Here is a 15,200-nt window from a genome sequence, read left to right on the forward strand (position 1 = left end):
TTGAGATAGTTATGGAAAAAATTTGGTTAGTTTCAAGGAAATGTGAAATTTACATACCAAAAAGTTATTGGTATTGAATTTGGGGTCTCTTTAAATAAATTCTGGTGTTAAAAAAAATGTGATTAAAAAACAATATCGTAATAGAAGTGATAAATTAGATTTTTCGATAAAAATGAGTTATCAACTCATTAATGTCTTAGTAATTAAAATAATGTAAAATATACCTTAAAAGCGAGAGACTAAAATATTCTAACTGAGAGAGTGGAAAATTGAAAAGAGTGTTGCTCATTCTTCTAATTATGAGATTATAACTTCATAAAGTAAATTAATGCATTAATCTAATACTACTATTATGTAATCTTTTATCTTTTATATAATATAGGCAAAAAAATTTCCGTTTAAATAAGACGCATTTTAGATATATTTTATTCTCTAATTATTTTTTATTTAATAAATTAAATTAATTATTAAGTTATTTAATATATAGTAGGCTTTTAATGCACATTTTATAAAATATTTTATTTTCCAATTTTATAATTATTAGGAATTGGGGAAAAGATATTAGGTTTTAATGTTTGATGATTGCATATTTGAATTTCTATGTTTATTTATTGGTTATTATGAATTTATTTATTATATTTATAAATGATTTTTTAAAATAAAATATCAGATGCAATAAGTGAATAAAAATATTTTATTTTCATTTTTTGTAATTTTTAAATTAATTAAAGTTAGAATAAAATAATATTTTTACAATTACAGGTATTTAAAATTGTTCATTCAATTTTTTTTACTGCATGCATTCATTTATTATATTTATGGATTTTGATTTTTTAAACAAAAATATCCTTAAATGTATTCAGGAATTTTGAAAATAATTAAAGTTTAGTCTGAACAATATTTATTATTATTAAGTGTAAAAATAAAATAAAAACATCCCCAAGTTTGGGACACTTTAATTATTTTTGTTATTTATTGTATTTTTCATTTATTTAATAAACTTTATTAATTACTAGGACATTTTTTTGGCTTACCATCACTATGTTTTTGTTTCAATGTCAAATGCAAAGTATTCACAATTCACCCGTGTTTTACCAATGATTAATTTGTGTTATAAAATTTGTAAAAAAATATTTTGTAAACCATTAACATGTTGACCATCATTGAGTCATTTAATATATAGCAGTTTTTAATAAATATTTTGTAAAAAAATATTTTTATTTTTATTCATTATTTAGTATTTGAAATAATAAGTATTATCTGTTTTAATATCGGTTTCTTTGAATTCATTCATTTATTTACTATATCTGTGATTTTTATAAAGATAACATATTAAAAAAATAAATTAAATATTTATTTTAATTATTTTTGTTTTTAATGTTGAGAAACAATTAAAGTCAAAATAAAATGATATTTTACAAATAGAAATGTTTGAATATGTGCATTCATTTATTATATTTATGATTTTTAAAAATTTTAAACAATAATATTAAGCGCAGAGAATAAAATAAAAATAATACTTTATTATTTAAAATAAGATAAAATATTCTTTAAAGATTTTTTAATCTAAATGTTATTGTTTAATGAGTCATTGAAAAGTTTTTGTTATTGTAATCAACATATTTTATTTTCAACATTATTTAATGTGGTTATTACATTGGAGGCCTTTTCGTAATTTACAAATTATTGTTTGATTAGTAGGGATGAGAATAGGTCAGGTCAGGTTTTAAAAGGTCGGAGCCTGTCTACAATTAATTTTTGAGGTCTGAACTTGGCCTATAGCCTATCAAAGGTTTTTATTTTGACTCGGCCTGACCTTTTTAAAAGCCTAATCTGGCCTGGTAGCCTATTTAAAAGTCTTATTCACATTAAATCTTTAATATTTCTAATTGTTTTTACAAAAAAAAAAATAACACACCTTCCATAATAGGCTAAACACAGAATAAAGTAAAAAAAAGGAAACCTGATAAAAAAGGATATGAAAATAATATTAATTGTACCCAAAAAATAATATAAGTATATATATATATATATATATAGGCCGCCCTATCAGACTTATAAGGCTTTTTAATAAGTCTAAGCCTGGTCTATTTAATTTAATAGACTTTTAAAGAAGCCTGAGCCTAGCCTTTTAATTAAATAGGTCAGGTTAGGCCAGACTTTATATAGGTCAGGTCGTAGGCCCCTGTAGGCCGGCCTAACTTATTTCCACCCTATTGATTAATCATTTGGAAAAGTCTTTATTACTATAATTATAATGTATTTTACTTTTAATATTAAATTGTTTAAATAATTGTCTCATGTTGCTAGTAATGAATTTCAATTATTGAAAAGTCTTCCTAATACATGTATTTATTTTTTTTGAAATTTTTTTTATGACCTGACTGTTTTATATTAAAAATATGTTAGTGGTGTAATATTTTTACATTTCTTTTAAGTATATTGTTTAATATATTATTTCTTGACTTATTTATGGTTTATTTATATTAATCATCTATGTGTTTTTTAATCTTTTATTAAAACTTATTGAACATTCTTTTACAATTTATTTTTTATACTAGACTGAAGATATTCTTTAAAAAAAAATCGTTGTACTATTTATGTCTATTAAATGTAATTTCTAATCTAACCGACTATTATAATTTACATTCAAGTGAAGAGAGTGTGATGCAATCCATCAAAAGAATCTTAAATATTCATGTAAAATGTTCTTACTATAACATTGTTTGGTTTAATGTTTAAAAATTACTTTTACGAATTCTAATACATAATTGCAAATTCCGGCATAAATAAAGAAAAAAAATAAATGTTTAAATTAAATTTAGGAGAGTTCAAAAATACTTTTATTCTAAAAACAACAAAAAATTTATTCTCAATTCATTAGGATTTAGAACGTATAACATTGTATTAAAATTCACAAAAATACGACAAAATTAACAGACAAAAAATTTACTTTGAAAGAAAAAAATACTTTTAGTTTTCCTAACTTTAATCAAAACATACATTTTTTCCTAGATAAAGAATAGTTTTTTAAAAATTTTAGTGGCATTCGATGTATTTATTTCTATTTATTATTTTCTTCATTGTTAAGTATTGACTAAAAAAATTGTAAGAAAACTTGTCAAAAATATAATATAACATTAAGTGAAGAAGTGTATAAATAAAAAAAGAAGTGAAGAACGTGTCAAAAGGTGATAAGATGAGATCATACAAGTAAGAAAGGATGGCTTGAGAAAAGTAATCATTATTGGATGCTTATTTTACTTTTAGCTTAATGTGACTTTTTGGTTAAGTATGCTTTTATAATTGTTTTAGGTAGATTAGTTTTTAAAGTTTTTTTTATTTATTATATTTTTTGAATATATGGTTTTAGTCTTTTTTTTTTAAATTTTTGTTAGAAATATTAGTGTTTTTAGAAGTATGGCTTTATAATTTTAGTCTTTTTTGAATATATGGTTTTGGAAATATTAGTGTTCCTACTATGTTAACTTAGTGTTTCTAGATCTTCAACGCACTTAAAAACGTCGTCGTTGACGTGTCGAGATTCTACAATTAGCACCTGCAACAAACACGATTCTGTATTCATTCCCCTCAACGCTGTTTCCTTTTCTATTTAGACTCTCGCCACTTCCCTCTTTTCCTCATTCTCTTTCTTTCATTCGTCTTCTTCTTCTTCCTGAGCTGTTCGTTCGTTGCATCTTCCTTTCTCGCTTTCGCTCTAAGCTAACAGTAATTTCTCATTCTCTCTTCCATTTATGATTTTGCTTCGCGTTTACTTTAACATTACCAAACACTGCCAGATCCCCACTTTTGTTTTCTCCATAAAAATTAAAACTTTTTCGTTTTCAACCATTGCCCTTTGTTTCTGAAACTTTTTTATTTGCAACGGTTTAGTTTTCTCCCCCTTCTCTACCATGTTAATTTTGATTTGACTGTTCAGTTATTATCACTTTTTAATCTGCATTCCCTGGTATCTGCATTTTTATTTTTTTCGGACATTGACTTGACTTGAATGTTAAATTTTGATTTTTTCTTCCTTTGGGGTAGCAGAACACATCTTTCAGACAACAATTTTGGTTCTTTGGCTGTTTCATTTCATGTTTCTGTGTTGGGGTTTTTTTGTTTTCTCTCACTGTGTTTTGACTTTTGTAACTTTAATTAGGTCTAAGAAATTCAGGTCAAAATGGAAGACGGGCATAAGTTCCAGGAAGTTTCAAAGCCAAAATATGATTGCCTTTTATTTGGTGAGCTTTCACGATCCATGCTGAATTTGTTCTCTCTTACTTTGCTTTATTGTCTTGTCCTGCCTATGTTATATATGTGTATAACTTTTTTTTTTTTAATTTCAGATCTTGATGACACCCTTTATCCTTATAGTTCTGGAGTTTCAGTGCAAATAGCAAAAAATATTGATGGTAATGAATTTACCAGAGTTCCATTATTTGAATGTTAAAAATTTGATACAGTATACGACAATTATCTCTATCTCTCGCTTTCTATGTTTTATCTTTTTCATAACAAAATGTAGTTCCACATATTCACAAAACATATCCTTTACCCAATACTGGCCTTCTATATGCGAGGGTTCAAACGTGGGTAAAATTATCTAGTATCGAAGCTGAATTTATTTTTAAAAAAATTGGGTTTATTTTAATATTGCAGAGTATATGATTCAAAAGCTTGGGGTGGAGGCTGCCAAAGTTGCTGAATTGAACTATTCATTATATAAGACTTATGGGACAACGATGGCTGGTCTAAGGGTATGGTTTAATTAACCTTTAAATGAATTGTAATTCATTTCAAACATTTTTTTTAGGCAAAACCGATGTTTAACAAGAACCATCATTTTGTCTCTTGTCCTCTCACCAGGCAATTGGCTATGACTTTGACTATGATGACTTTAACAGGTAAATTGTCTGTACACATTTTTTTTTTCTCTTTCCATTTTTCTATTTTGGCCATTCATATCAATCCATGTTAAATGAGGCATTTTGTTTTGAGCAGTTTTGTTCATGGGAGATTGCCATATGATGTGCTGCTGAAACCAGACCCTGTTCTCAGGGGCATTTTGCAAAGCCTGCCTGTTAGGAAACTTGTAAGTTTCTTGTTATTATCTTTTAATGGTGAAATTAGTACTTTAGAGAAGCCACTCTTCACTCCTTGATGTATGTATGATGATATGTCTATTCTTGGCTTCCCTCTTCAGATTTTTACTAATGCAGACTCGAAACATGCAATTCGAGCGCTTAAAACCCTTGGACTGGAGGACTGCTTTGAAAGTATTATAAGCTTTGACACTCTGAATCCCTCCAACAACACCAATCCTTCTCATAATAAAGATGGCAGTGAATCCCGATCAACCACTGCAGAAATTTTTGACTTTTGTGAGCACATACGCCGGGCGGAATCTGATATGGTGCTTCCAAGGACCCCAGTTGTCTGCAAACCCTTTGATGATGCATTTGGAAATGCTTTCAAGTTAGCAGATATTGACCCTCAAAGAGCAGTAAGAATATGGACCTTTCCCTCATTTTGGTGTAGCTGTTCAAATTTGAGGACACACTTGTACAAAATAACTAATTACTTATATGATTCATACAAAATTACTAATTACTAAGGCTGGTTTCACAACTGTTTTAAAAGGTATTCAATTTAGTTGTTCTTAAAACTGAAAAATATAAATAGGTATGGGTTGTTTCTGTTTTTACTTTTGATTTTTAAATCATGAAAAGAAGAAATCACGAACTTATTCTCAAAATAAATTTAACAACCAAGTATTTGTTTTATTTTCTCATCTCTAAATTTGATTTCAAATTAATATACTTACCAAACATTTCTTTTCCTTTTATTTTCTTTTGAAAAACAGTTCTTCAATATAGAATAATTTTTTAAATTAAAAAACAGAACACATTCCAACTGACCCAAATATTTTATATTCACACGATGCTTTAGTCATTAATAACCAAATTATGCAAAGAAAGGGCATTAGAGAAACCTCTGTTAATGTTCTTATTTTTTGCATTTTCAGTATGTGCCTCTTCGGCCTAAAGTGATAATTTCCCTTTCTATCCTTCAGATATTAACTAATGACATTATTTATTCACTTGTTTTTTTATTGCTTTTGCCCTTTTCAGTTGTTTTTTGATGACAGCATCCGCAATTTATTGACAGCCAAACGCTTGGGCCTCCACACAGTTGCGGTAAGTAATGAAATATTAGTTATTGGAACATATTTTAAGTTACATTTTTTTTCAAACCAATTAAGTTAGACCCCTTAACATTTTAAGTTGCATTTGGATACACGCACACACACTTAGAATTTGAGCTTTCTAATTTCTATATAGTTAGTTGAATGGAACGAACTTAAAGTATTCATATTCATTTGTTAATTAAAGTCACGTGTTCTTATTCTTGCATTAGGACAGAAATATTTGTAAAGTTTGACATTGTGAGGTCTTTTTTTTTTCTCCCTTTGAAATACATACATTAGAATTAAAATAAAATGATTTCATACAAATGCGACGTGCATGCAGATTGGTACATCTGTTCGTACCACTGGAGTGGATCATGCATTAGAGAGTATTCATAATATCAAGGAGGCATTTCCTGAGCTTTGGGATGCTGAAGTGAAGCATGAATTTGTGCAATACAATGTTGGAATTGAAACATCGGTAAAAGCTTAGTTTTAGAAGTTTACCCCAGGGAATTGGTGCTGCCTTGTACTGTTATTTAAATTTATTCTATTTACTGTTTGTTATAAATAGCCCTAGTTGGACATGCGTTTATCATATGTTTCTGTTACTGTCTCAAGCTTGGTGGATAAGTTCAATTTCATCATGTTGGATCTGTTCCTGTTATTTTTATCCACAAAATGTGACTCATGCGACATGATATATAAAGTATATGAATCTTTATTCAATTTTTGGTCTTTCTTTCATTGTAACGATGTATGATAGCATGGAAGCATGGTGAGGTAGCGCCCCTGCGTTTCTTTGATTTTAAGTTAGTTAAGGGGATAAGATAGTAACAGTATTAAAAAGTTTTATATATTTATTCACTTTAACAGAGTTGAGATTTTTGTTTAATTCATATAAGCAGTATAAAATATATTCGTAGTTTTTCACTTTATATATTTATTCACTTAATTTTCCTTGAAAGCACTATAGGATTTTGGCTTTTGACTAAGGCTTTGTAATGAAAATAGCAATTTAAATTTCATAGGCAATTTGTTATTTAATTTTATTAACATGCCTTTCTTTTATATTTTATTTCTATAAGTATCCTTTTCTGAAAAAGTACTTTTTAGGAGTGTAAAATTTTTAACATTATGAAAAGTATTTTCTGGAAGCCAATTTTTGAATAAAAAAAGTGAGCATTTAAAGTTCTTCTATACATTTATTAAGCGTTGATTTACTCACTATCTGACAAAAAAAATAAAATTATGAGATTATGGAAGCAATGATACATGGTTGGTAATGAGATTTTTAGTACAATGGACAAAGCAAAAAAATTTAATAACTCATAATTATTAAAATATTGTTCATCTTAAATTTTTTTGATGTAGAACACTCATTTTCATAATCAATATTATTTAAAACAGGGATAGCATTGCTAGTTAATATTATTCTTAGAGTTGCTAAAAATAAAATATTAGACAACACAAAAATATTTGTATGACGTTTTGTCTAGCGTAAAAGTAAAAAAAACTAGCGTACCCCATTGCCCAGAGGCTCTTCGCTATGCGAAGGTATGGGGGAGGGATATTGTACGCAGCCTTACCCTTGCATATGCAAAGAGGCTGTTTCCGGATTCGAACCCATGACCAACAGGTCACCAATACAAAATTAAAAAATGATAGATGAAACAAATATCCAAAAACTTGTAATTTATTAAAATCTTTTTTGTCCAATATCTAATAAAAGTAAACGTAGAATACTATACTATTGGTGTTCCTTTTTTACTCGTTATTATTTTTTTAAAATTTATTTAAATATTCTCATCATCATCTTCCTTATGTTTTTTTTTTCTTTTGGTCAACTCCGGCAAGACCACGTTGGGCCGTTGCCATCACTGTGACTCTGTGGCGGCCTCATGCCACCCGACCCTACCCTCGTGACATCAGGGTCACACCTCCTCCTTGGATGTGTCTCTGATTTGTTGCGCTGTCAAGGTGTTGTTAATACACCTAGGGTTTTACACTAAAATTTACTTATTTTGTCTAGTACATAAGTACATCAAATAAGATACAATACAAAATTATTTATTTAGACTGTGCATTGACCACCAAATAATGTACATTACAAAAAATTATCTTGTGACTCGACTACTTATCATGTTCAATCCATCTTTTTAGCAAATCAAACACACCCTAAAAGTTGTTATTAATGATAACATGAATAATTAATAATCCATACAAAATCATTTAAAGCAAAACAAAGTTATTAAATCTATCTGTGATATAATAGAACACAAATGTAATTGTTGTTTTCGTGGACATGGACAATTACAAAATGACAATGTTGCTTTTGTTGCTAAAACAGGTACACCTCTATTCAAATATTAAATACATATTAGCAATCATTTTGTCACTCTGATACTTGACATTGAAGTACAGATTCTCAGAAGTGTAGTAGAGTAAAATGGAGACACACAACAAACGAATCTGTTGTCATAAGAATATAAATCTATGTGGTCCCCAAATTGCCCAAGGCTTCATGCAAAGAACATTCAGAAACAGAATTTGAAGGTATGACTATTTCTTCCGGATAATGACCCTTGTATGCTACTAATAATTCCTCTGCATTTTCTCTAAACTGTGATATATACTTGTCCAAGAACACCTCCTCAGACAAGCATAGCAAATAAGGGGACTTTCTTGCATAGATTTTTTCTACCAAAAGCTGGAAGACTCTATATCGAGGAAGAACATAACCCTCCATGCTATACATTAAAGTACTTGGCTGATGAACAAAACTGACTTGGGCAGCATAACTGTGTGCAATAATCATTCCATTGCAGCCTTCAACTTCTTCTCTGGTGTTCTAAGTAAAGTTGGGGAACTTCTGAACACTTGCAAACACTCATTGAGGGAAAACCCAAAACAAATAATTAGCTCCAGCGCTCTCCTAAATGTTTTATAACTCAAGCTACTTATTGAATGGATTACATGGACAAGCATCCTTCAATTTCAATTTTCATTGAAACCCATATCTACAGCGCGCGAAACATAGTTTCCTATTGTAGACTGCTGTGTGATGAAAATACATGGCTGTAGTTTGAGTAGCATTACAACATTTATTATTTTGATGATATTAAATATATATATATATATATATATATATATATATATATATATATATATATATATTAATCATCTTAGTCCAAAAATAATACAACTGTGCTTGAGTTGTCTGCATCTTTCAAATTAGTAACCGTTAATATACCCTTCATACTTGCTCAATCCTTCATACTTGCTCAATCTACCATAAGCGACGTATTTTTTGAATATGTTTTTCATAATGATTTTTTTTAAAATTAAATCTTAACATGAAATCCAATAGTAAAACAAAATAAATTGCGGACATACAGGCATAGGCATGACATGCTTGTATTCTCACTAGTAATAATTAATAATGTTGTCAAAATAATAATAATAATAATAATAATTTATATATTAAATAATAATAATATTTTTTCGAATATTTTTTTATCAAATAGTAATACAAATAATAATACTATTGTTAGGTAATGTCATAATATTTTTTTTCTCAATTAGACAAAAATTGTATTAGAACTTAGGCCATGTTCGGTTGTTGAAAATGAAAATTGTTGAAGAAAGAAATGAAAATGTGGAGAAAGTTTCAAAATTTTAGCATGATCCCACATTTTCATACATTATAATTTCAATTTTTCTTCTCCATTTTAAATTCTTTTCTTTAGGTTCTACCGAACTACAATAGAAGGACTGAAACAGTAAATTTCTTGTAATGTAGTTTATTTTAGATGGGCTCTGATTCTGAGGCCGTGGAATGAATTGTCTTTTGATGACAACAGAATGATTTTTGAATGACATTTCAACAACTTGTATAGTATACGCATGGCAACAGCTACCTTACCTAACACATTCGAAACTACTTCCAATGCAAATACTGTGCATGATCCATTACCAATAATTGAAACTACCTTTTACTTATTACAGTATCTATTTCATGAAGCACTTAATTTTGTTAATGCTGACGTAGAGGAGAGATGTTGGCCTATTTTACTGGTTAAAGAGATACATGAATATCTTTTTTATTTTAAATATTTTTTAATATATATATATATATATATATATATTTATTATATCGTAAATTTTATAATATTTATATTTTTTTATTATTGTTCTCTCTTACTAGGTGTTCAATAGCATTTTTTCCGCCGAATGGACTCGGACAAGCACCCCCAAATCACAAATCAATTAATGATAATTAGAACAAGCATACATAAGTTGTCACCTTTGACAGAGGCAAACAAAGTCTGGAACATAAGGAAAAAGAAGAGAATCAACCCTAAGGTTAATACCATGTCTAGCGAAAACATCAGCATAGGTAATAGCCTCACGTATTACATAAGCAAAATAAATATTAACAAAACTGCTATCTCTTGATTTCTTGCACCAGATGGAACAACGGGTGGTTATCATATGAGTGCTCCATAAGGTGATTAACTGCTTCCACAGAGTCTGATTCCATTATAATGTGTTGAACCCCACAATCTTCAGCAAGTCTCATTCCATAAAATATCGACCAAAGTTTTGCTTCAAGGATGGAGCAAGAAGCCATCCATGTTGCAATTGCTTCATGGATAAACACAACACCATCACAGTTAACTTTGGAGACCCCTGGACATGGCGGCGACCAAAAGGATTTGCTAGAACATTCACCATCATAGAAGATTGCAGAACATCCAATTCCTCATTCAACCTCCTTAGATCATGCATTCATGCATCATGGTCTGAACGTTGTTGATTATCCCTTCCTCTGAGGTCCACTTTTGTCCGAAAACATAATCATTTATCCTCTACCAGATCCTATCCAGAGTTACACCAAAGCATTGAGACCAATTCGACATTCTATTATCATAGTTGCCTTTTGGATTAGCTGTCATCCATGTATTCATATCACCATGGAAGAAAGTAGGAGGTTTTCTACCACTCCAAAGCGAATCCCAAACCTTTCGCACTCTATCACAATCACGAAAGCAACGAGTGAGAGTTTCAATCTTCTTACACTAGGGCAGAGACTTTCCTGAGTCATATGACGGTGATGTCGAAGTGCATTGGTAGGTAAAATATCATGCACAATCTTCTACATGTGAGTGTGTATCTTCTCTAGCGCTCTCCAACGCCGAACAGATTTGAGAAGACAACTCTTATGTGATTAGAGATAGTCTTGTAGACTTCTTTAGTCGAAAAACTCTCATATTGGGAAGAACCCCAGATCACTGAATCCTCATTTCTTGACCCAGTTGGAGGATAGTGTTGTTGGATTTTTGAAACAACATGCATGGGAACTTGACATCGAAGTCGATTCAAATCCCACTAGCCAGACGCATTAACGAAAAAACAAACAGGAATATCATCGTTATGAACTACAAAATTCAACCTTTGGTCTATAAGTTTCCCTTCTTGAAGGACCCAAACATCCTTCCAAAAACGAACCGATCGGCCATTGCCTATCTTTCGAGCAATATTATCATGAGTAATCTTCTCCCAACAATGAACTATACCCCGCCAGAAGTTTGTTCCAGTTTTCTTTGGGTCAATTTAAGGAAGAATATCCTTCCCTCATTTATATTTGCTTCTCACAATCCGCACCTAAAGATCATTTGGTTTTGTACACATGTTCTAGGTAGACTTCATAAGGAGAGATTTGTTCATATGACTCAACAATCGCAAACCAAGACCACCACTTTTCTTAGGGGAGCATATGGCTTTCCAACTCATCCAGTGAACTTTCCTACTGTCATTTGAATCTTCCCAAATAAAAATGCAACATCTCTTATCAATTTCGTCACAAACGGAAGCTGAGATATAATAGGACTGCATGGCATAAGTAGGTAAAGCTTGAATCACAAACTTTGTGAGGGTGACCCTCCCAGCAAGAGAGAGGTTCTTAGCCTTCCAATTGCCCAGACGCTGGTCCACCTTCTTCGTGATAAAGCTGAAGCTCTTGGAGGAAATCCTTTGATGATGCATAGGAATTCCCAAGTAATTGCCAAGATCAGCAGTTCTTTGGTAACCCAACTGAGTAGCAATGCTATCTCGAACCTGCCAATGAACATTATTTGAAAAAAGAATTCTGGTGTTTTCACAACTCACTTTCTAACCAAAACTCTCACAAAAAACATCAAGATACCTTTAATAATGTTTTCCTGATCTATGGAAGCCTCCGCAAAGAAGAGCAGGTTGTCAGCAAAAGCAAGATAAGACAGTCTAGGACCTACTCTAGATAGTTGAGTGTCATTCACTATGCTCAACAAAAAGAATAATTAAATGGAACAATCTTTCAATGCATAACAAAAATAAATAAGGAGAAATTTGGTCACCCTGTCTGATTTCCCTAGATGGCTTAAAGCTCTCCAATGCTTTTCTATTCCACATGACTTGCATCTTGGAAGAGGAAATGCAAAATCTCACCATATCAATGAAGTTGTTGGGGAAACCAATGTCAGTTAGAGTTTCAACAATGAAATCCCACTTTAGCCTATCATAGGCCTTTTCGGGATCTATTTTGATGGTCATCGAACCCTTGCTTCCTTTTTTTATTTTTCATGGAAAATAAACAACCTCTTGGCCAATGATAATGTTATCTCTAGTGCTACGATGTAGGATGAAGCCACTCTGACAAGAGCTAATCAGGTCCTCCATCACTCTCCTAAGCCTCGCAGTTATAACCTTTGTAAATATCTTTTAAGATACATTACATAGGATAATAGGCCTAAAATGCTTCATAGAAGTAAGAAAATCCGAAGAATCATCAACGAATAGAGAAGTACCTAGAAACTAACCTTTCAAGGTCTGCACCGTTCGTTACCCAGTTGTTTTAGCATCTTGAATAACTTCATAAGTGTTTTTATGTCTCCTTATAGCAGTGACCCCATGAAAGTAATGTGTATTTTGAACACCAAAGGAAAGCCATTTAGTTCAAGACCTTAGGAACCAAAGGAGTTCCTCTAGGACTGGAACCTTGCACTTTTTTCCCGTATCCTGTGGGACTTTCATTGTAAGAAAGATTCTCTATGGGTTCGGTGGGTTCACCATTACAATTTCAGAGAGAGCGATGTGTGGAATTACAATATTTCTTCATCAGATTCAGTTTTGATAAAGAAAATCATTAAAATAAGGGACTTTATTATCTCTAAAGAGTTAAGTACGGAAAAAGACAAAAAAAGGATTCAATCTTGGAGCACTAATGAACAATTGCTTGTTGGCAAAGTCTATGAATACATTAGAGGTGTCAAGCCTACTGTTAGTTGGTGTTCTGTTATATGGAACCCAGCAATCCCCCAAAAGATGTCTTTCATTTTGTGGCTTGCTAAAAGGAATCGGCTGCTTACTCTTGACAAAGTTGCTTTTTTGAACAAGGGTTCCCTCTGCCCTTTATGCTCAAAATGAGCCTGAGTCAAATGCTCATTTGTTCTTTTCTTGTAGGAAATTTATTTCTCCAAGTTTGGGCTCACATTCGTGATTTGGCTCGTTTCCGCAGGCGTTTCACTTCTTTACAGCGCATTACTGACTCTTTAATTAGGGGCAGATCCACATCAGGTGTTCAAGGAAAATTACGTGTCTGGCTATAGCAATTACAGTCTACTACATTTGACTGTCTAGGAACAAGCCGATTTTTGAAGATTATCAATTTTCTGTAATAGATGTTATTAGAGAGATTAAGTTTCTTATGTATAGGCAAGCGCACCTGTTGCATTTGTTTTAGCATCTTGGTATAAGTTTTCTTGTATTAGAGAGACTTTTGATTTTCTTTAACTGCGGAGTATGTCCCGTTTATTATTGTATCATTTTGGGTTTAATATAATTTACATTTTTTCCCAAAAAAGATCTCTAAGAAGTTTCTTCTTATACTTAAAAATGTCCCCAAACACATTTTCATTCTAACCATATAAGGCACCTCAAAACTCACGAATCCTTTCATTCCAACCAAAATTTTGTTTCCATAATTGTTGAAGAAAATGACTAAAGTCCTTATACGTCATCCATTCCGCCATGAACTTGAAAGACCTTCTTTTCTTATTTGGAACATAAGACTTTGTCAGCTTAACAAGCAAAGCACTATATATTAAAAATGACTTTATCGAGGCGCTGAAGCAAATTTCCTGTCATCCATGTAAATGTTGGTCCCTGAAATCAACATCAACTAAATCATAAACCTGCATCATATCACGAAAGTCATGCGCACCTGGCCAAGAAGGGTTTTCAGAGCCACCAATTCTGTCATGAGCATTGAGGACAATATTAAAATCTCCAATCACCATCCAAGCCTTCCTCAACAATGTTACACAGGGCTTCCCAAAGTAGTTTGTGTTTTTGAAACATGGGACTTTCGTAAACCACTGTTAATAACCATTATTGTTGATTTTTCCATCCCTCACGTAAATGAACATATTGATCATCACTACGAAGAACTTCCACTTTCCGATTCTCAGATTTTCAGAGGCACCAAATACCCCTTGACAAAACTTACATTGAAACTTGTTTTTGGAATAATACGAGTAACAACTGCATTAGAAGCATCCGTTTCAACCAAGAACATACGGGATGATTCGTATTGCCAGCAGAGATTTTTAAGAAGACCAGGAAATCCTCAGGAATTTGTACCCCTACAATTCCAAGCTGTGATATTCGTCTAAACCTGAGGGGGTTTTGTGGCTTGTAACAAGACGATATCATCAGTTGGGAAATTCATCGCGTCCAGAGAAGCTTTTAATGCCTCCTCCGATTCAAGAATCTTATTGGCATGTGTGAAAATTCACTCTTCTTCCCAGGACATTAACCACTAATTAAGGTGTTGAGCCATGGAGACGACCACCTTAACAGTTCCACATCAGACAGCGGTATCACTGGTCCATGTATCGTTTCATTCACATCCCCCTCCTTTTCCTTAGGCACTTCTTCCACAATCTATTTATTCACGTTACTATCCAAC

The 15,200-nt window shown here is 31.5% G+C and overlaps 1 protein-coding gene across 1 annotated transcript; it reads left to right on the top strand.

Moving 5' to 3' along the window:
• The first annotated feature begins 3,562 nt into the window (after nucleotides 1–3,562).
• LOC114380083 (uncharacterized protein C24B11.05-like) lies at nucleotides 3,563–6,919 on the top strand. The gene is made up of 9 exons (XM_028339009.1): nucleotides 3,563–3,729; nucleotides 4,163–4,244; nucleotides 4,350–4,415; nucleotides 4,663–4,760; nucleotides 4,870–4,907; nucleotides 5,005–5,095; nucleotides 5,207–5,506; nucleotides 6,135–6,200; nucleotides 6,534–6,919. The coding sequence occupies exons 2-9, from the start codon at nucleotides 4,184–4,186 to the stop codon at nucleotides 6,681–6,683; spliced, it is 870 nt and encodes a 289-aa protein (XP_028194810.1). The 5' UTR covers nucleotides 3,563–3,729; nucleotides 4,163–4,183; the 3' UTR covers nucleotides 6,684–6,919.
• Nucleotides 6,920–15,200: the final 8,281 nt, after the last annotated feature.

Source organism: Glycine soja, chromosome 12 (assembly GCF_004193775.1).
Source record: "Glycine soja cultivar W05 chromosome 12, ASM419377v2, whole genome shotgun sequence".
In the NCBI taxonomy this organism is placed as follows: Eukaryota; Viridiplantae; Streptophyta; class Magnoliopsida; order Fabales; family Fabaceae; genus Glycine; species Glycine soja.

What these genes read in the sequence shown, in the direction of transcription:
- LOC114380083 (XM_028339009.1), top strand. Translation starts at nt 4,184, where the DNA reads ATGGAAGACGGGCATAAGTTCCAGGAAGTTTCAAAGCCAAAATATGAT. An exon ending in ATATTGACCCTCAAAGAGCA is followed by an intron (nt 5,507 to 6,134) that starts GTAAGAATATGG and finishes TGCCCTTTTCAG; the next exon opens with TTGTTTTTTGATGACAGCAT. An exon ending in TGGGCCTCCACACAGTTGCG is followed by an intron (nt 6,201 to 6,533) that starts GTAAGTAATGAA and finishes ACGTGCATGCAG; the next exon opens with ATTGGTACATCTGTTCGTAC.